At 24.5% G+C, this 22,259-nt stretch overlaps 3 protein-coding genes across 3 annotated transcripts; 1 reads left to right on the plus strand and 2 right to left on the minus strand.

Moving 5' to 3' along the window:
* Window positions 1-2,094: 2,094 nt before the first annotated feature.
* Window positions 2,095-8,912, minus strand: LOC118440945 (lipase 3-like). Its single transcript, XM_085657651.1, has 15 exons — window positions 8,685-8,912; window positions 8,112-8,310; window positions 7,725-7,839; window positions 7,085-7,331; window positions 6,815-6,973; window positions 6,498-6,582; window positions 6,206-6,348; window positions 5,976-6,122; window positions 4,412-4,613; window positions 4,065-4,179; window positions 3,013-3,131; window positions 2,813-2,958; window positions 2,621-2,705; window positions 2,329-2,471; window positions 2,095-2,250 (listed from the first exon to the last, which is right to left on the minus strand). The coding sequence occupies exons 1-15, from the start codon at window positions 8,844-8,846 to the stop codon at window positions 2,095-2,097; spliced, it is 2,223 nt and encodes a 740-aa protein (XP_085513777.1). The 5' UTR covers window positions 8,847-8,912.
* Window positions 8,913-12,369: 3,457 nt separating this feature from the next.
* Pli (E3 ubiquitin-protein ligase pellino) lies at window positions 12,370-16,279 on the plus strand. Its single transcript, XM_035864476.2, has 7 exons — window positions 12,370-12,834; window positions 13,383-13,565; window positions 13,735-13,966; window positions 14,073-14,279; window positions 14,353-14,640; window positions 14,941-15,272; window positions 15,419-16,279. Exons 1-7 carry the CDS (start codon window positions 12,824-12,826, stop codon window positions 15,543-15,545), a joined length of 1,380 nt encoding a protein of 459 aa, XP_035720369.1. The 5' UTR covers window positions 12,370-12,823; the 3' UTR covers window positions 15,546-16,279.
* A 217-nt stretch (window positions 16,280-16,496) lies between these two features.
* On the minus strand, window positions 16,497-20,242 carry spz6 (Spaetzle domain-containing protein 6). The gene is made up of 8 exons (XM_035864478.2): window positions 20,086-20,242; window positions 18,540-18,729; window positions 18,322-18,436; window positions 18,102-18,209; window positions 17,909-18,010; window positions 17,557-17,823; window positions 17,169-17,451; window positions 16,497-17,082 (listed from the first exon to the last, which is right to left on the minus strand). The coding sequence occupies exons 1-8, from the start codon at window positions 20,188-20,190 to the stop codon at window positions 16,975-16,977; spliced, it is 1,278 nt and encodes a 425-aa protein (XP_035720371.1). The 5' UTR covers window positions 20,191-20,242; the 3' UTR covers window positions 16,497-16,974.
* Window positions 20,243-22,259: the final 2,017 nt, after the last annotated feature.

A 22,259-nucleotide genomic window follows, 5' to 3' on the forward strand; every position in this document is an offset into this window, starting at 1 on the left:
GCTCTACATCAAAAAATATAGTCTAATTATCTATAATTAATCTGGCAATAAAGTTTTGGTATTACGAACTCTAAGAGCACAAATGAATTCAAAAGAGTCTTAATTGATAGTGTCGAAATGAGCGGACACTTTGGACATGCATGCGCAATGTGTCACCTTGCGTATATGACACAATTATATGTATATATATATATCAATCAATTCATTAATTTTGATTTATAATTAAAATGTAGAACTCCACTTAAAACTTAAGAGTCACAAAACCATTGGAAGTTTTATTAATCGATAGTATGAAATTAGATAGGTATTTTCTCATTTGCCACTTCAAATAGATTTTTACCCAACACACACACTTTTTATCGCATTCATAATGTGAATCAAGATTATATAAGAAATAATTATATAAAAATAAAATAGTAAATAAATAATATTTTTATCTTTATAAAAATTTCAAGATACGTTTAACCGTTTAATTAATATCATAAATATCATTATTTCAATTGTTATTGTTCTTTGTCTAATTTTACTTTAATATTACATCTATTTCGATTTATAGGTATCCATACAATCAGTATACTTCTGTAAACATGTCCTTATCGCGATTACTTTTATTTTTAAATGATAGATACAACGTGATTCTAATCATTTGCTTTCCTTTATTTATTTTAATATAGCTTACAAGTTTTACAGTTATATCTTTTGAATGTTATCCTTTTTTTATTATTATTAAACATACAGAAGATGTGTAGTATAAATTTATAATTAGAGATCGTGTGATTTGAATAATACGCTTTTTAATATAATATAAGTCCCAGAAATAAACGTTACAGATTGCTTTAACTATTCTTATTCAATAGGTTTTCAGTTGCTGATCGCGCGCAATGCAATCTTAGATGTCAGTGTTTGTGCGAAATAGTTTAATTGTTTAGCAATCGAATAGATTAAAAAAAATAATATTAAATCGCGAAGTAGAATCAGTGTTGTTCGCCGATTAGAATTTCTCGTTTTAATAAATCAATAAATAAGAATTTATGTTATATTCTTGTTAAAATCATTTCTTTGCCGCGTTGTTAGAATCATTAACACATTTCTGGTCAATTCACGATTTCGTAGTGATAAATATTGTAATGGTTGAAAGTGTGAATTTAAAAATTCTTCCTCTTCATCTTAATCAACGAATTATTCTATCCATCATCCAAAGGGATGATATGATTGTTATTGAGCCATCGCAGAACTTCTTAAGTAGTAAGCGCAAAATTTAAAGTTCCTTCGGCGCCTATTATGCCGAGGATGAAAGGTCCATATCGGCACAAGTTAATAGTTTCATTCGCAGATATATTTTGTTCAAAACTAACAAAAGTGATCATAAATAAGACCTTTGGTATTACAGCCCGTTTAGGCCTAGTTTATAAGTTAATTATTTTTAGCTTAGAATTTTTAGTGCTTATTATACTAATATCCGTTTCTTTCCCCATGCTTTCCTCCCATGTCAAGTGTTACTCGTGTTGGTGAGAAACAGTGTGGGTTTACTTTTGATTTAAGTTTTTTTTTTATTTTTCGTTTCTAAATGAAGATGTAGATAGATTATTTTATTATTTAATGTATTTATTATTATATTTGTTTTAAAATTATATACATAAAGTTTCAGATAGGGGCCGTATACATATATACATCGATACAAAGAATTGAGAGAAGAAATAGAGTTTTCTTATTTTGTTTTAGTTTATTCTTTTTGCAATGAAGTTATACATAATATTGAATGAACAGCTTTTTAGCACAATCACTGATTGTATATTGAGTTTAGAAACATTCTGTATATTTCTTTTTTTGATGAAGGTAAAAATAAAAATGGTTAAAGAAAATTTTGTCCATGATATAGAAAAAGTTAATTTTTAGAAATAGTGGTATTATTTTTACAAATGGAACTCAATATCTTCTTTTTTGTTTTTTTTTCTTTTTTACAAACAGAAACATATTTTTCTTATAAGTGTACTTTTAAGATCGTGTATTCAAGATATTGATATAAGAAATATATGTCTTTAATTAGAATTATAATCTTTATTTTACAAGAAATTTCGAAATGTTAATTATTATTTATTGCAAATAATGTTTCAATAAATCTATAATACGATCGTTCAGTAACTCTTTTACATTTCTGGCGGTTATGAAATCTATGTGATTAAAATGATCATATGGTACAACTTCAAATAAATGAATATTTGGTAACTTCTTATACAGTTCGACCAAAAACTACAAAATAATAAGTAAAGATTTATTATTATAAAAAAAAGTGTGTTAAATATACACTAAAATAAAATTAAGAATAACCTTATTTGGTACAAGTATATCATTTTTTCCGTATATCAAGGCCACTGGTGCTGATATTCTTGTTAAGTCGTATTCGAGTGGTACTTTTTGTTTATATAGTTTCATATTATATTCATATCCATAGTCATAACTTTGAAACTTTTCTAAAAAACATAATAATAACATAATTATAAAATAAACATAATCATTTTAATTAAAAGTAACGATGACGGAAATGTGCATTAAAGTCGAATTAATGCATATCGTTATATTGAAGTATAGATACTGTACATAGATTACAAGATAATTTTACCTGCTATGATATTTTGAATGTAATGATAATAAATATTGAAAGAACCACCTGATGGATAATAGCTAAGAAATCTATATATTTCTGACTGTGCGTGCGTGCGTGTGTTGTGTATGTGTACATATATAAAAGAAAATAAATCAATTAGTTGTGTTTCATAATTATTATCAAATATTCAAATTATATTTGACTTACGGGTTTATTTTGGAAAGGATCTGATCCAATCAATGCAAAAATTATTGGAGTACATAAAGATTGCAAAATAAATTTATAAGAACAAGCTGCTGTCAATGATTTACTTATAATTGATTTAGGTATTATACCATAAATTTCTCCTGATTCTAATAAAAACTGAAAAAAAAATTAATTAATTAACACATTGACTGCCACGTCACCCATATTCGGGTGACAGTAGAATTTCTGATTGAGCCGCGTCACCCGTATTATGGTCACGCTTCTTTGACTACTTGCGAAAGATATTCGTATGTGTTTGAAAAGATATTTCGCAGAGGAACTAACAAAATTATTGAATATTAATTAATATAAACTATATTTATTAATATAAACATAAATTTATAATGAATATTCATTAATATAAACTATTGTTATAAAAGTAATACGAAAATGGTATATTAAGAAAATTATGTAGAATGTAAAACTTTAAAACATTCTATACAAATCTGAGGTTGGTCGGGACAACTTGGACAATAAGTTGTTGTTTTATTTAAATTTTAAAATAAAAAAATTTTAAATAAAAAAAAATTAAAAGAAATTTTTTCTTTTTTTATAAAAAAATTTTTTAATAAAGTTTTTTTTAAATTTTTATTATTTTTCACGGTACGCGTGGCCTGAAGGAAATTCACGTCAACGCGCGTGGCAGTCATCGTGTTAATTAAATAAGTAAAATAATTTTTTTTTGAATTTATTTGGAAAATATATTGTTTTTATATAAAGAAAAAAGAAAAAAAAAGAGAAATTGTTAAAAAAAAGAATGTGTCAACTTTATTTATAATATGTAATATTTTGTGTATTATATTTTATTTATCTCTTTTACCTTGGGTATTGAACTGTATGTTATTATAAATTTTAATAGTGGAGACATAATTTCTTTCTTCCAGTATGCAGTAGGTGCCAAACTTATAACTAAACGTATTTTTTCATTATAATCTGGCTTCATTGATAATAAAACATATGATAACGTTGTGCCCATCGAGTGTCCAATAAAATAAAGTTTTTCCGATTTTGTATAATTAAGAATATAATCGATAATTGCTGGAACATCGTAAATTGCAATTTCGTGATAACTGTAAAAAAATGTTTAATTTTTTTTTTTTTTATTATTGAACAAGAAAAAATTTGCTTAAAGACGAAAGATTAATTGTATTTTTTCTTTTTTTATAAATTTATTTTGTTATTCATTATCATTTATCATAATCATAGGATTTACCTAAATTGCATAAATTCTTTATCCTTCGATGAAAATTTTACATGAGTTTGACCGTATACATTTCCTCGAGCATTTCCCAGCCATACATCAAATCCAGCATCCGCAAGTGAACACGCTATTACAATAAATATTTATATTATACAATGAATATTGATGATTAGTGACTTAAATAACATTCCTATAACAAGACTCATTTGTATCGTCTTATGAAATATTACAAAGTAATACTAATTAATCAAATGCGTTTTATGTTATATTGAAATCATTTTCTCAGAATATCATATTGTAGAGTTGTGTGTGTGCGCGTGCGTGCCTGTGTAAATATCATTATTATTGAAAATATTTACGAAGACTTCTTTTAGAGCCATATAAAATCCAATAATCGGATGAAGCAAATGCACCGGGTTGCATCAATATTATTGGTCTTATTTTATAGGTAATATTTGATACGGGACTATAAGGTATTCTATGAAACAATATAGTATAGCCATCTTCTGTAACAACCGTATGTTCTTCCGCAAAATATCCATTCTGTTTAGCTAATTCTATCTGAAATTAATTGATTTGTCACTTACTCCTTTATATGTTGTAATACATATAAATTGAAAAAGAAGATATAACATATTATTATAAAAATAAGTGATTTACTTACAAAATCTGAAGTAACATTATTTAAAGATGGATTTTGTAAAAAAAAAGATTTTTGAAATATTGAAAATGGTTTAATTTTGAGTCCGAAAAACATTGATAAAATTATTACTATCCACGTTGACGATTTCATTCTTTTTTTTTTTTTTTATTTATATTGATTTATACAACTTTTAAACCTGTAAGCAATTATATATAGTATATAATATTATATATAGTTTTGTAAGCGTTTTAGATCGTATTTTTAATTGTTTTAATATACATAAACTACTATCTGAGATTACGCTAAAATACTAAGATAAGGTGTACATGTGTAACGTAAATAGAAACACTACAAAAGTATACAAGGATTGTAAAAAACTTTAAAAAGCGTCTTAATATTTGTATTACATGAGAAAAAATTAATCGTACCATAAATTATGCTACGATAAATTGTTTCGTAAAAAGAATCCGTCGTTGAAAATTTCACATAATGAATAAATATAACATAAATAGGGGGTTTAAAAAAATAAGAGAAAGCACTTTTTATTGTATATGGTGGATTAATTTCGAAACAGGACAGCGATGTAACCAGTGATGAATGACAAAGATAGCAGATCAGAAAGACTATGTACTTACAAAAATAATATGTGTTTTCATTAAACAGTCCAGATATAAAATACCACAAACAACACAAAACTTAATTGACGAGATAGAATGCCAGAGCAATCCTTTTAATACCCGCTGTGGATCCTTAATATATGGGAAGAGAGATTTGTTTCAATTAATAACTAAATCTCATTGGTTCTAATTTTCCCTCTCTCTGCGTCCTCGTTAATTTTCTTGGTGAGGTGTTTGGATGATTAGTACATGGGATTTAATAGATTATTAATTAGATTTTTTATTATTATTTTATAATTGGCTCTTGTTTTATAATTTACTCTGCATTGCAAATTAACCAGTTTAACAGGTCAAACAGGATACATTTATGAGAATATATATATATATATATGTACATATTATGTATATATATATATATATATATATATATATATATATAAGTATATATATATATATATATATATATATATATAAGTATATATATATATATACTTGTCATTCGTTAGTTATATATAATTATATATATATAATTAATTTAATGGCCCTTTATTGTGTATATATATGACTTATAATATATATGATGTATAAATAATTTACATCGTTTTTGTTGTTTTTTTTAATTTTTTTCGTTTTGTTTGAATTTTATATGTAAGCAAATCGTTAAAATTGTTTCATTAAATCTAACAATCGATCATATAATAGTGCTTTTACGTCATTCGCTATAACAAAATCCAAATGAGAAAAGCACTCGTACGGCACAGCTTCGCACGTGACGACATTAGATAATTTTTTGCTCAATTCAATTGCATCCTAGATAAAATTGGATAGATAAATAAATGTTTCTAGATAATCTGTCTAATTCTTTTAAGAAAGTATAACAAAATTTAACTTACTTTGTCATTCGTTAATACATCATTAATTCCATAAAATAAAGCTAATGGAGCTATTATTTTCTTTAAGTCATAAACCGGAGGATTTACTTTTTTATAGTGAATAAGATTACCTTCGTACCCATAATCATAAGCTTCGAAATTACCTTACAATAAATACGATAAGATATATATATATATATATATATATATATATATATATATATAAATATTTTATTTATTGTAAAATTTAAAAAGGATATTGTAATAATAATAATAATAACAATTATTATAAAAAGAAAAACAAAAAATGCACCTGTTAGATAATTTTGATAATAGTGGAATAGACTTTGAGTTGATACACCAGCAGGTATATAATTTAAAAAATATGGTATCAGTGACTGTAAATAAGATATTTATGTAAATTTAATGAACGATCACATTTCGTTGCAAATATGTTATATTATATATAAAGATATAAAAAATATCTATGCAAATATGTTGTATCATGTATAAAGATATAAGAAATATCTATGCAAATATGTTATATTATGTATAAAAATATAAAAAATATCTATTAACTTACGCACATGTTTGCGTGCGTGTGTATCTTTGAATACATTATTAGCTTACGGTATTTGTTTGCATAGTATCGCGTCCTGAAACTAGATACAATACTGACGCACATATTGAGTGGAAAATCGATTTCTCGTTACATAATTTGGCACCCAATAATTTCATCATTTTTGATTGTGATAAGATGTCATAAATCCCCTCTGCTTCTAATATTCTCTGAAAAAGATTTTTTATTTACACAAACAATAATACATATACACACATGTACGTATATAAATAATTATTATATGTTAACAAAATATATGCATCTGTGCAATTAATATTTACCTTTATTTTTGGAACGTCTTTTATGATACGTTCTATGCCTGGTGGAAATTTATGTTTAAAGTAAGAAACTGGTGCTAAGCTTATAACTAATCTCATTTTATCATTATAACTCGGTTTCATGGACAACATAACGTAGGAAACCGATGTACCCATAGAATGTCCTATGTAAAATAATTTCTTCGATTCTGTATAATTAAGAACATAGTCGATGTATTGAGGAGTATCATGTAAGCCAATATCGTGATAGCTGTTGAACGGAAATAATTACATACATATACATATACATATATATTAAAGAAATATGTATTAAATATATAAAAAATATATAAAATTTGTATATCTACACGAGTATATAAATATATTGTATGCACAAAAATTAAAAAATTAAAAAAATACGATACAAATTTTATCACATACAAAGAATTATTATTGTTTGATTGTAATGAAATAATATAAAATCGTTAAAAAGATTGTCGATAGTTTTTAGTACTATACAGAAGATGATGCTCGATAGAAATATATTAAATATTTTATTCCTTCGAAATAAAGAGGTAGATATTTCAAATAATTAAAATGGTCTTTTTAAGACTTACAAAATTTTTACCTAAATGATATCGACTAATGCTTATTTTGTTTTTACCTGAATTCCCAAAATTTTCGATCGTTTGTCGTCAAATTGACATGAGATCTGCAATAAGTATTTCCCCGAAAATTTCCAAGCCAGACGTCATATCCAGTATCAGCAAGTAAAAAAGCTAAATGTATATAAGTATGAGTAATTTATTAATTAATTATTATTATTATTATTATTATTATTATTATTATTATTATTATTATTATTATTATTATTATTATTATTATTATTATTATTATTATTATTATTATTATTATTATTATTATTATTATTATTTATATATTTGAATATATTAATATATTTAAATTATATTATAATATTTATTATAATTATTATTTAATACATTATTAAGATAAAATATGTATGTACTTAAGATCTAATCTAATCACTTACGGAGATTTTTCTTAGGCTCAAGTAATACCCACGAATCAGATGATGCTGTCATACCGTGTTGTACAAATACGACATCCTTCTTTTTATTTATGTCTGATAAAGGACTATTAGGTATTCTATGCATTGTCAGTATGTAACCATCGTCCGTAGTTACTTTGTGCTCCTCGGCCGGGTATCCATGACGTTGAACTAATCCAATCTAAAATTAGATATAATTTTATATGTATTTGTTTTGAGTATTATCAAGAAATAATAATTTAGTGCAAAACAAAATTATAGCTATGTGTGTGCGTATACATGTGCGTGTGCGTGTAGAATCATTTAATAAATTACAAAGTAGCAAATTATTTTATTACTATAAGTATTATTGGAACTAAACAGTTTATTGTTACAGTTTATTATTAATATATTTATGAATCAAATCAATATAACGTTATATCAAAATATTTCAATAGTTTAATTTAACAAAAAACTAAATTTTATATATATATATATATATATTTATTTTATTTTATTATAAGATATAATTGAGATAAAATATATTTGATAAAAAAGAACAAAAATAATACTCACGAAATCTAAAACAGTATCATCGCCATTAAGTTCTGATTCGCTTCTTACTTTCTTCAATTCATTTTTATTCGAAGAAAGAATATATTTTAACAAAGAAAAAGATGAAGTTCTTCCCAAACAACAATCGAATAATAATAGTATCGTTAAAAGAATTAATTTCATTATTCAATTCGTTATATATGAAAAATATAGATATATATCAATTTCCGTTGTATCTTCCGAGAGGAAAGTTGCATCTTCTATTTAAGACATGCACGATCGATTCTGCTTTATATATCTCCCGTTGGTACAATCAAGTGATAATTACTACTTTATTTTCTTTGATTTGTTAGAACTATTCATTTTGAATCATTTAATATCATTTAGAACAAAGATTCCAGAATTATTTGTGATCATGAAACCGACTTTGAAAATCTCCGCAATTCTATATTTTTTTATTATTTATTTTAATATTTATTTTACATATGTTAACATATTTTTAATATATTTTGTATTAATTATTTACACACACACATATAAATGTGTATATTAATATGCATATATATATATATTAATTCGTTATATATATATATATATATATATATATAATAAACAATATGTATAATAAACAATAAATAATATTGCCACAAATGAAGAATATTAAAAGAAAATTTTTTCCGTTTTTGAAAAAAGGAAAATTATTTTATTTTCTAATATTTTTTATTTTTTCAAATTTTCTGTAAATATTCGAACAATTTTTATTCTTTCAAATATGAATATTCAAGCAACTTATAATTTACTTATAACTATATGCATATGCATAAGTATCAACATATTGACTATTGTTTCATAACACATTTGTAGCGTGTAATATAATTTCATGGTATATAAGAAGTTCCTGTTTGATCATATACTAATAAAGATGTTATTGTATGTTTTATAAACATCATCTCTCTCTCAAACTATAACTAATAGTTTGTAATGATATATTATTGAACATCGTCTAGAATTTTCTATTATTATTTATATAAGTAAAATGTTGCTAAATGCTCATAATTACTACTTTCGACATATACTCTTATCGTAGTAAATAATAAATAATTTCACATATTTCATTTAACCTGCATAATATTCCAAAGTTTCATCAAAAACATCTTTCATAAATAAGTTGTAAGTATCCTCTTGCAATTGTATCGCTGTCTGTAATAAAGAATATATTTATGTATATATACTTAATTTGTTAATATAATTAAATTATATTCGTTTTAACTATATATAATATAAATAATAATATTATAATATATATTTATATATTTATTAATATTATATTTTTAAATATATAATACATATATATATATATATAATAAATTTATATAAATATAATATATATAATCGATACATGTATAATATATATGTACCTTTAACGAATTTTTTTCCATTTTATCTGATTCATATATTTCGCAGAGTTCTTCATATTCAGATAATTTATCATCCATATCTGTGTCGAATCTATTAATCAAACTCAATAATTGGGCTTCGGTTTTCAATCTATAAAAATCAAATATACACGTATTTTAACTAATTAATAAGAATACAAATATAAATATTTTAAATTTCAAATAATATAAATTAAACCATATTCATTCTTAATAGATATCTAGAATTGAAATAAATTACCTTTTGTTATTAATATCTGACGTCGTTTTGAGATTAGCAGTTTTTATCATTGCAAACTCCTCCTTCATTTGATTTAATTTATTATGTAATTCGTCTCGTTTTATTTCCGAATTTTTATAAAGCAAATATTGTTTTTTTTCGTATTTATTACTGAAAAGAATAAAAATCACTTAATTGTAAATTCATATAATCGTTATGAAATTTTATTGCATATTTACCCGACACTTTGTAAATCTTCTAGACATATTTCATTCAATTTATCGATAATTATTGTATCAGTTTTATATTGTGTCATAGTACTTTCCATTTCCTTTTCTTTGTTTTCTCTCTGAGTTTTTAAATGTGCAGTAAGTTCTAATAATATGAGAAAAAATTTTGTTTAATATTTTTTTTTATACAAAAAAATTTTTTATATAGGTACAATATTTTGTTTATATACAAATATTTTATATATATATATATATATTTCTATATTTTTTATATAACAGAAATGTTTCAATATCTTTTTATATAAAAATATTATATAAACAAATTATTGTTATATAAAAAAAAAATATTATTTTTTACTAAATATAGAAAAATGTAATAAAAATACATTGCAATATATTAATTACTTTTTGTTTCTTCAACTGCATTTTTATCACGCAACCAAACATTTCGGTAATGCATATTTTTAATCATTTCTTCTTCTGGTGTTAATTGCATTATTGATATGATATATTCCATAAAATAATATATATAATGTTTAAAAAGCAATAATTGCGCTGAAATGTTCATCTGACATGAGGCAGCCGCTTTACGAATACTGGGATAACTATATAGTATCTAATTAAAAAACAATTTTTTATTTTATAAACGATATCTCTAGGAATATTTCATTTTTATTTATTTTTTTTTATTTTATTATTAATTAAATAAAAAATACGTTAAGCATTTTGTAAACCATAGGATCCGTAATATTTTTATCTGTAATATCTTCTTCTAATGTATTTGTCGATGATTCGTGCAAAGTTCGTGAAATTCTTGATTCACCTAAAAGATGTTAATTTTTTAAAAATAATACAAAAATAATTACATAAAAATAAAAATATCTGTATTTTTGATATTTATACTACTGCATTTTTGTAAATAATTTTGATATAAAAAAAATACTTTTTAATTACATAAATGTGGTTTATGTCCCGATTGCGTTTCATCAATAGAAAATACAATATTATTTACCAACTCCATTTCTTCTTTGGTAAGAAGTGATTGTAATGTTGAATTTTTAATTAATAAAGGTATTGTAATCTATAATTATGTATAATTATTGTTATAATAAAAAAATATATAAAATATTATAACTATTTAATATATTAATCTTATTTATTAAACATTGTTAAATTTAATATGAATTAATTATTATTTAATATTATTTACTACTAATTGAAATTTATCCATGGTCTCATAAAAAATTTGCATAATATAGTTCAAGATAGAATCTAAACCATTTTTCTTCAGCTGTTTTTTAAATTGTGACATCGTATCATTAATTGTACCATTCTTCTTTTACGATTTTTCACATTTATTATTTACGTTTGCATTTACAGTGATATGACAGTAAAATTTATTTTAATGGAATAAGTTAATGTAAAAATTAACATCACACGTATTGTTTAAAATATGCTACGAAACATTTGAATTAAATTTGTCATTAGTGGACGAAGTGACATCTACGATAAGACATTTCTGAAATATTGCTTTATCATTGGTTGTCGTTAAACAATATTAATCAGGCTTTATTATAAATGAAGTTTTGCTTACAAAATATCTTTTACTAGTAAATAATTTAATAATTAATATAATAATATAAAAAATCATTTATAATGAGTAAACATTGAAAATAAAAAATATTTTTATAAAGTACGAATATACAAGTGAGATACTATTGGCTAGTATTGACCAATCACGACGAACCTTTAAGCAATGTAAGGTTATCTATATAGATGGCAGTTTAAAATAGAAATCAAGCTTGAAATCTTTTATGTACTACTGTGATTACATGTATTATACGGATCTGTCTTGACTAAATGATCCCAACGAAAACAATCTAAGAAAATTAATCGTATAGTGATTTAAAAGCAATTATTGATGTATTTATATAGGGATTTCCTATTATTATAAAAAAAGTATCTTATAATGTTAAAGCGTTTGTATATATCGATAATAGCAGTGTATTGAACTTTGAAGCTTCGAGCGCGTTATGCACACTCGGTAATAAATGTGATTATCGTGTAACTCGTAATCATGAAACGTCCAATTTATATTTCGAATCTTGAGCTTCGCATTTATAACGGTTTCGTGTACTTCATTGAACTAGTCATATAACGATTTCTTTTGATAAATAATATTTGTAAATCGTTCATTTGTATAAATTTTTCAAAGTGGCTCATGTTGCGAGCGTTCACAGTTGGGGCGAAATTGGTTTAAAAGCAGAACTCACAATGGTGATACGGTAACTAATCTTGACATTTTATATGTACATATCATATTGATAAGATTTCGTTACTTTTATATCTTGAAAATTAATATGAGATACTATTAAAATTGTTTTTTTTCTGTTACAAAACACATGAGAAATAATGTAATATATTTTTCAATAATATTTTTTTATTTTTTCAACAATAAATATATATTATTTTATATATCATATGTGTATAATTTTATTAGAAGTATGTGAATTTAAATTTTACTCATTTTTAATTAATATAAAGAAAAGAAATATATTGTTAATAATAAGAAACTATATACACAATGCGAGTAAAATGATAATTAAATAATTTAATTATTTCATTTATACTAATGCAAAATTTACATTTATTCAGTTCTACTTTCTTTTCGGTTTGTAAGTCATATTTATTAAATTAAATTCGTATGTATTTGATATAAATGTATTAAACAATATATACGTATACATACATGCATATACACACATATATATATGTATATTATACAGTAATTAATATGAAAAATAAAATATAGATAATATTTCAACTATTTCAGATCGGATGGTGGTAGTAGCGAAAGTCCATTGCTCGTGGAAGAAGGAGAAACTCTTGGCCCACCTCATAGTCCACGTAATAAACATCCTCATAACCGATCACATGTGAATCCTCATGAATGTCATAGTCATCGCCATGATAAACCAAAGCAACTAGTAAAATATGGAGAATTAGTTATTCTTGGGTAAAAAAAAATAATACGTTTTTAATATATATATATATATATATATATATATATATATATATATATATATATAATAATATATATATATATATATTATTTTCATATATTTAGGATAATTCTTTAATTATCAAAGATGAATTATATTAATCATATTTGGTCATTATTATAGATACAATGGATATCTTCCACCTGGTGATCGTGGTAGGAGGAGAAGTAAATTCATTTTATTTAAAAGACCAATACCAAATGGTGTTAAACGTAGTAAACATTACATTGTTAAAACTCCTCACAGTTCACAAGCCATTCTTAATACAAAACAGCATTCAATTTCATATACACTTTCCAGAACTCAAGCTGTTATAGTTGAATATACAGAAGATGAAGAAACAGATATGTTTCAAGTAAGTTTAAATGAAGATGAAATTAAAAAAGAATTATATATTCATATTTATCTAAATAAACTTGTTATAATTATATTGTTATATTAAACAAATTAATCACGCATAGATTGGTCGTTCATCTGAGTCACCAATCGATTTTGTTGTAATGGATACATGTCCTGGTGGTAGTGAATGTGGAACTGCAAATGAAGGCCGGGTTGCTCAGAGTACAATTAGTAGGTTTGCCTGTAGAATTCTTGCCGATCGATCTAATCCTAGAATTGCTAGAATTTATGCTGCTGGTTTTGATAGTTCTAGAAACATCTTTTTAGGGGTAAGATTTACAATGGGATAATATATTTTTAAATTCAGAATTCTATGTTAAGAGAAACATTTCTATTCTATAGGAGAAAGCAACAAAATGGCAAGAAAATAGAGAAATTGATGGTTTGACAACTAATGGTGTTTTAATAATGCATCCACGAGGACAATTTTGTAGTGGTGAAGCCCAATGTGGATTTTGGCGAGAAGTTAGTGTTGGAGGTGGAGTATTTTCCCTTAGAGAGAGCAGAAGTGCTCAACAAAAGGGAAATTATGTAGAAGATGAAAATAATATTTTACAAGATGGTACTCTTATTGACTTATGTGGAGCTACATTACTTTGGAGATCGGCAGAAGGTCTTGCAAAATCACCAGTAAGTAAAATCTTATTTTGTTACCATTTTAAAAAAGGTAAATTTTTAAAAGTTTTTTCAACATGATAAATGTGATTTAGTACAGATGTAATAAGGACTTTGCAAGTATAATATTTTTGTTACATTTTTATATTTTTTGTTTGATAACTTATTATTTACTTTATAAATTCATTAATGTAAATTTTAATTAATATTTATGTGTAAGTAAATTTTACATTGATACTGTATATTTATAATTGTATTTTTTTTAATTTTTTTTTTTATTTTTTTTTTTTTATTTTTTTATTTTCTTTTTCATAGACAAAACATGATTTAGAAGAATTAGTTGATGCTATAAATGCTGGCCGGCCGCAATGTCCTGTTGGCTTAAATACTCTAGTTATTCCGCGTAAGGCAGCATCAGATACAGCTCAACAGCAACCATATGTTTATTTAAAATGTGGTCATGTACAAGGTCATCATGATTGGGGTCAGGAAGAAGATAAAGTAACAAGAAAGTGTCCAATGTGCTTGGTTGCTGGATCAGTAGTGAAACTTACAATGGGAATTGAACCTGCCTTTTATGTTGACAGAGGCCCACCTACTTATGCATTTAGACCTTGTGGACATATGGCTACAGAAAAAACTGTGAAGTTCGTAATAAAAATTATATATAAAAATAATAATATTTTTATAGATTATATAAAGAAAAGATTTTTCTGTATATATTTTGTATATAATAGTTTGTTTATCATAAAATTATAAAATGGCAATATTAACAATCTATATTCATCTGCAGATACTGGGAACAGGTGGCAATACCACACGGTACAAATGGTTACATCGCGATCTGTCCCTTCTGTGCAGTTCCTCTTGAAGGTTCACCTGGTTATATAAAACTCATTTTTCAAGACAATGTAGATTGAAAATACTTCCTATAATTTCAAGAAAAGTAATCTATAGAAATAATTTATACTACTTAAAAACTACAAGGCTTATAAAAATCAACAATCTTCAAATAATTTAAATATTTGATTTCGTTGAAAATTTTTGTTCTCTAATAAATCTACATGAAAGCAGTTGTACAATATACTTTTCTTGTTATTATGTACATGGAAGTTGTATAATTTTTAATTGTATAATATATAAAGATGAATGTAGAAGAGAAAAAGTTCAAACAATATCGAATTAGAATTCACGAATTATGTTTATTATTATAGTATGTAATAGTTTATACTCAGACGTAATTTATTATTAAATTAATAATTATTTCATTATTGGATATTTAATTATGGCATTCCTTTTTTCACCAAAAATGATAAATGAATAGGGAAAAAAGTACTCTTATTATTATATCCAAAATATTTAAATTTATAGAAAATATAATTTAATGGAGTTACGTTAATAGTATTTTGCTTTAATGTAGGTGGAATATTACAAGAGGGAAGCACAATGTTTATGTAACGATGTCGATCTCTTTTAGCTCATTTAGATAAATTTAAGAATGCCATGAAAGTATAGAAAATGAAAAAGTTGTAAAAGGTACGAGGTCCTTACCAAAAAAAAAAAAAATGTAATTATTTGCTGACTGAATGTTACTTATCTTATATATCATATTTATCTTCGATTAAAGAGTAATTTTTTATCAACTATAAATATTTACAAATTTATTATATACTACGCTTTTCACGAAGATAATAAAATTTCATACTTAGTTATTAAAAATATTTCATCTAAGTAAGTATGTAAGAATAAAGTAATATCTTTAAATGTAAATTTTTTTTCTAAAGATTATATATATATATATATATATATATATATATATATATATAAATCTTGAATAGTTAATATATAAAACAAAATCGCGAATTAGAATATAAATAATTATATTTATAACATTTATAACAAACAGATGTACTTACAATGACAGTCTGTAACATAAATGTATATCTTAGGTGTATGTACGTAATTATTTAGTTATCTATAGGATATAATCAGTCGCGCATCAAAAGGGCACAATCTCTTATTTGAGGAAGCAACTTTTGAATGTTTAGTAATGTAAATGCATCATTATTACAAACAGATAAATAATTGATTGTTATTGTTAATTTCTAAACAAATCTTATATCAATGAAAGTTTTCTATGCAGAGATGTCTCATACATAAAAATTCTTTGAATAATTACTCTAAATTATGATTAGCTTATTTTAACTTAGATTTAGCTTTGAATGTACTTATCTATTATCATTCATTTATCTGACCAGTAATGTTTTCCTAATTACAAATAATGAACTAATAGTTTTACAATCGCACGTTTAATATCTAAATATTATATATAAATGTAAATAAGTATGATCATAATTCAGTACTAGATCCACTACGACGAACATAGCGATTAAAATAATCAGGTCGCCAACATTTACAGCTGCCTGGTATTAAAAACCAATCATAATATAATCGTACCTACAGTAAAGGGCAAAAAAATTAATTATGAATTTAATCAAACATGTATAAGTGATTTTTTTTTTTTTTTATGACAAGTAAATTACCTGGAAACAACCCATTTCATCTACACCATCGCAATGATGCTGTTGAGAACTGCCACTATTACGTGCTTCATTTTCACCTGCACGTTTTTGCAAGTACTGTTGATAATTTTGGAAATCATGTACAGGTGGTGGAACACCGACAACAGGATCTCTGGGACCTGGAAATCTGTCAATCTGACTCCCTTCCAGAAAAGTTTCTGGATAAAAAATTTCAGCTACCAATAAACTAGTCCATCGTGGTGAAGACAAACAACCACCATCTAAGTAGTGGCATCTTGATTGCCTATATAAATTATTCATTATTATCTTTAATAAAAGTACATGTTTGGTCATTAATGATAGTTTTAAAATTATAATATAAAAATATGAATCTTTTATTATCACTTACATGCATCGAGTAACTTCAATTGTTTGTGTAAAGTAACCCTCATAAGGAATTTGCACAACATAACGCCAAACTCCTTGATAATTTTTTGCAAAAACTGGAGTTGCATATTCTACTTTTGCTGGGCAAGGTGTTGGTGGTCCAGTATATTCAGGCTTTTCTTGAACAGGATTTCTTTGATGATATTCTTGTGTTGAAGGCTCATCTCTGCGTTCTGCTGCTGATGCTACCAATGGTTCACCTTGAATTGCTTTGTATAACATACATACCCTAGATAAAGATATTTTTAAAAATAATTTTTTAATAATATAATACACTTATTATTATAAATCATCAAAGCAATAAAATAACATACACTCCACTACCATTCTCACAAAATTTGCGACCATTACGATTTGCATTATTATTTATATCAGAAGATCTTTTATTCCTACTTCGCTTTCGATCAGGATCAACTCTGCAAAGAAAATAATTTAAAAAAAACTTTAACATATTGAATATTATTATTATTAATATTAAATATATATATGTATATATATTTTACTTACGAATTTTGCACAGGTTGAATTTTGGCAACTTTTGGTAAAGATTCATCTGCTTTTAAAATTGGCAAAGCTTTGCTCAAAAACTTGAGAGTATGATTTTTTATTAAAGTGCTACAAATATATGTATAAAAAAAAAAGTATATGTAAGTATATGTATGTATATTAAAAAGAAAATAAGAGAGATAATACAAATAATTATATTAATATTTTGCGTTTTACTTACAATGGATAGGAAGATCCATTTATATATTGTTTCATTGGATTTTTAGGTATAAATCCTTTATTTAAATCACCACAAATATTATACACAGACGCATATCCCTTTCCTTTCCCAGTATCTGAAATTTATACTAATCAGCTAATATATTAAGCAAGGTAAATATCAAAATCTATTTATAAAACTAATAAAAAATTTGGAGATTAAGTAAAATATTTTTCTACCATGACATTCTTTATCGCTTTCAACATATGGTGGTGGTTTAACTTTAGGTGGTTCAGCATTTGGTGATTCAACAAATGCATAATATCCTTCTGGAGGTTCATCTTGCATAGATACATCGTTATTACTTGTTTTTGTTCGTTTAGTGGTATGATATTCTTCAGCAAAAGTTAAGTTACATAAAACTAATATCTGAAATTAAGAATAATTAATAAATTAAATAAATAAGTCATATGAAATAAGATAATATTCTGTTGTCATATATTAAACTTAAACTTGAAAATTGTTATTTTTAACAATACATAAATTTTGAAATATTTCTAAAAAGAAAAATATATTCTAATCTAAAATCGGGGTCATTATATATATCTACTTTCTACTTGTCTCTACCTGCGCGATACATACGGGTCATTGACGGCATTCCCCGTTAGTAAACACGTTATATGCATTCAGTCTTAACGGTACGTGGTCCATCAACTACATCGTTTCATGCTCTAAATTATATGTTTTTGCTTATTTGCAAATAATCTTATCGTATTTTTTTTTTTTTTTGATTAAACTGATCTTATGTTATATATTATAAAAATCACTTACTTTCAAAGAAAAGTATTTATTTTTCTCTATTCATTATTTCAAATTGTTAATATAAAAATGCAATATGACGTACGTAGTGAAAAGAAATAATTGAAAAAAAATCATGGTGTTATGTAATATTGTAATTTAAATTTTTCATCAATATATTTAACCTACCTTTGAAATATTTCGAACATTAAAAAAGTATGATTACGTCAAATTTTATCGTCGCTAATGAGGACGAAATCTTCAAACCGGTACCAGTAAAATCGAAAGATATAATGAATTTTTTAAAACTGACGTAATCACACATTCGTTAAAATATCATTAAATAATATTCTGCAAATTATGTTACTTTTCTTTTATAAATTTTATTAGAATCGACTTATGTCATAACTATTTTGTTATAATAATATCTATAGATATAAATTCGGTTATGTGTCCTAAAATCTATATATACGTTAATATATTTCATTAATATAATTTTCGCGCGTAAAAAATTAACATTTTGAATATAAAACATCACTTCCGTATTCATCTTTAAAAAGATTATTTAAATACATTGACATTCTTTATATCTTTGAAATATTCTCATTCGATTCTTTCTTTTTTTTCAAGTTACAACGAGCAAATTATAAATAAATAAATTTAAATAAATTAAACTTAAATTAAAATGAAAAAAAAAAGAAATTGTTAGTACACTATCATTTTGATTTTCAATAACTCTACATCCTATCTATTGCAATAAATTAAAATTTATATTGATCACTGAACTGACGTGACACGTACAAAATTGATCGTATTAAATAAAAATAAAAAAACTTCGATATAAATAAAAAAGAAAAAACGGAAAAAGAAGATAAGTAACACACATTAATCTCGAAGAATATCATTTTTTTAATAACTTTTACTACACAAAATATTTAAAAAATTATTTATGAAATATGTTAGGGGCACTTAAACGATTGAACTTACAAATAATAAACGTAGTTCCATTTTAATAATATTAATGTTGAACAATATAAAATAAGCAAAGGACAGACAGTTAGTTAAGTTTAACAGAGAGAAGACGTTACTCATTACTCGGTCAACGGTTATAGGAAAACTGAATATCTTAAACTTGTAGCTTCGGATAGCTCTGGCCGGTTACCTTCACCTGTATATTTTACCGGTGTGAAGTCGCGTTCAAGTTGAAGGAAAAAAAAAAAAGAGAATCTCTCAAGGAAGAATAGCGGTCAACAACATGCTGCATAAGGATATCGATATTCACTGATTCTTTTTCTTTTTCCTTTTTTATTTTCTTATACGATCGATTAACGATCATAGATCCGCTATATCGCTATATGTATATACCTAGTAATAAGCACATTGTTCTAAATTCATGTAATTTGTATCAGTAAGTATATCATTAAAAGGATTATCCTTCCGGCATAAGATTTTCTCGAAATATCTATAGATTAATTACTATAAATAAAAAAAAACATTTATTAAACATATATTGTATATATACATATATATATATATTTTTTTTTTATATACAAATATTTTTTCTTTCAGATTTATCTAATCAATATTATTAAATTAATATATTTCAGATTTATTTAAATCGTTACTAATACTTGAAACGATACTTGTAAATATTATATATTAGTTTTTTTGAAAAAAGAGTATAAAATTGGAACGTTTTCATCAAATATTCTATGGGATTTGATTTTCTTTTTAATGTTCTCTTTGATTTAAGAGAAACATGTCGAACGAGTTTATATTTAATTAACTGAGGTCAAAAACCTCTTAAAAATGATCATGGAAAAGTATATATACATATGTTCAACTCTTGCAGTCGGTCAAGGTCATCTGGCAATTGACATGTCTTCGTCAGGAATATACAGAAGAATGTGGAATGACAAGCTGTTAACGTAATGGAATGCGGTAACGGGTCCTTTCTTTATATTATCATGCAAACCTTACACAAGCGTGCATGGAATCGTAATACATTGATAAATATGTAGGCGTGGTACCATTGAACTTTTCATTAAAAATTTTGTACTTATATAGAAGTTATTCGTTGAAATTAAATGAAGAGATAATAATGCGAGATTGATTGTATTTGAAATAGAAAATAGAAAATTTATCTGTTTTTTATTACTTTTTATAAATGAAGATAATGTAAATGACTTAACTTATCGGCCGTCGGTAATACATGAAAATATTGGATTAGAGACATCTATTGGATATTATTTGAAACTGTATATTCATTTAATTATCAATCGAGTTTAAACACATAAAAGATAATATTTATAAAATTTATATTGAATAATAATATCGTATAATAATAAATATATATAAGTATACATAATTTTTTGAAAAGAACATTTTTTTGTATAAAAGAAATTTGCCACCTTATTCTAAATTTCGTTGAAGGGAGATTTTAAAATAAAACGTAATTATTTATATACCTATGTATCTTTAAACATTTTTTTATACAAATATTTATATATATAATTTTGTCTCATTACATCAGTTATATAACGTTACTCTTTTTTGATTGCAAAGTAAAATGCATTGAAAAAATCTCTTTTAAATTCGCGCGAGCTTTACTTTATATTTAAAATATACATTTTTATTAAAAGTAATACACACTTTCTCTAATTACATTACACTACCTTTTTTTATATATACATGTGTGCGTGTATGTGTATATATATATAAGAGTATGTTTAATGATATAAGATTTAATATTTTTTGCTGTCAAGAAAGAAAACGATGAATAATTAACGTACATTACTCCGATTGCAAGAGATAAAAAAAAAATATATATATATATATATATATATTTAATATATTTAATAGATAGACAAAATTAAGGGAACATGCGGTTTACTACGATCTTTTTCTAACTATCGTGGCTAGTAATCATTTCGTTTGAAGCTTGCTAATTATGCCATAACATAGATGGTGGAGACATGTGTTTGTGAAATACGAAGACGACCCGACTCACCCGGGGGTATGAGCTGCCCTACTTTCCCCTATATTAATTTTATCTGCATACAAATACTTCATGATTTCGTATCTTCATTTCAAACACAATTGGATATTTTCTTGTTTTTTCTTTTTGTTCTGTTTTTTTTCTTTTTTTTTTTTTTTTTTTT

The sequence above is a fragment of the Vespa mandarinia genome, chromosome 6 (assembly GCF_050613455.1).
Source record: "Vespa mandarinia isolate Hongniang chromosome 6, ASM5061345v1, whole genome shotgun sequence".
Lineage (NCBI taxonomy): Eukaryota > Metazoa > Arthropoda > Insecta > Hymenoptera > Vespidae > Vespa > Vespa mandarinia.

Bases quoted from the DNA above. Each gene is read 5' to 3' on its own strand.
- LOC118440945 (XM_085657651.1), bottom strand. From the start codon at position 8,846: ATGAAATTAATTCTTTTAACGATACTATTATTATTCGATTGTTGTTTG. The intron at 6,974-7,084 runs GTAAATATTAAT...AATCTTTTTCAG, and splicing joins AAGACGTTCCAAAAATAAAG to AGAATATTAGAAGCAGAGGG. The intron at 6,583-6,814 runs GTAAGCTAATAA...TCTTATTTACAG, and splicing joins ATACTATGCAAACAAATACC to TCACTGATACCATATTTTTT.
- Pli (XM_035864476.2), top strand. The intron at 13,967-14,072 runs GTAAGTTTAAAT...AATCACGCATAG, and splicing joins AAGAAACAGATATGTTTCAA to ATTGGTCGTTCATCTGAGTC. The intron at 15,273-15,418 runs GTTCGTAATAAA...ATTCATCTGCAG, and splicing joins GCTACAGAAAAAACTGTGAA to ATACTGGGAACAGGTGGCAA.
- spz6 (XM_035864478.2), bottom strand. From the start codon at position 20,190: ATGAGTAACGTCTTCTCTCTGTTAAACTTAACTAACTGTCTGTCCTTT. The intron at 18,437-18,539 runs GTAGAAAAATAT...TATAAATTTCAG, and splicing joins AAGCGATAAAGAATGTCATG to ATACTGGGAAAGGAAAGGGA. The intron at 17,824-17,908 runs GTATGTTATTTT...ATCTTTATCTAG, and splicing joins TGTGAGAATGGTAGTGGAGT to GGTATGTATGTTATACAAAG.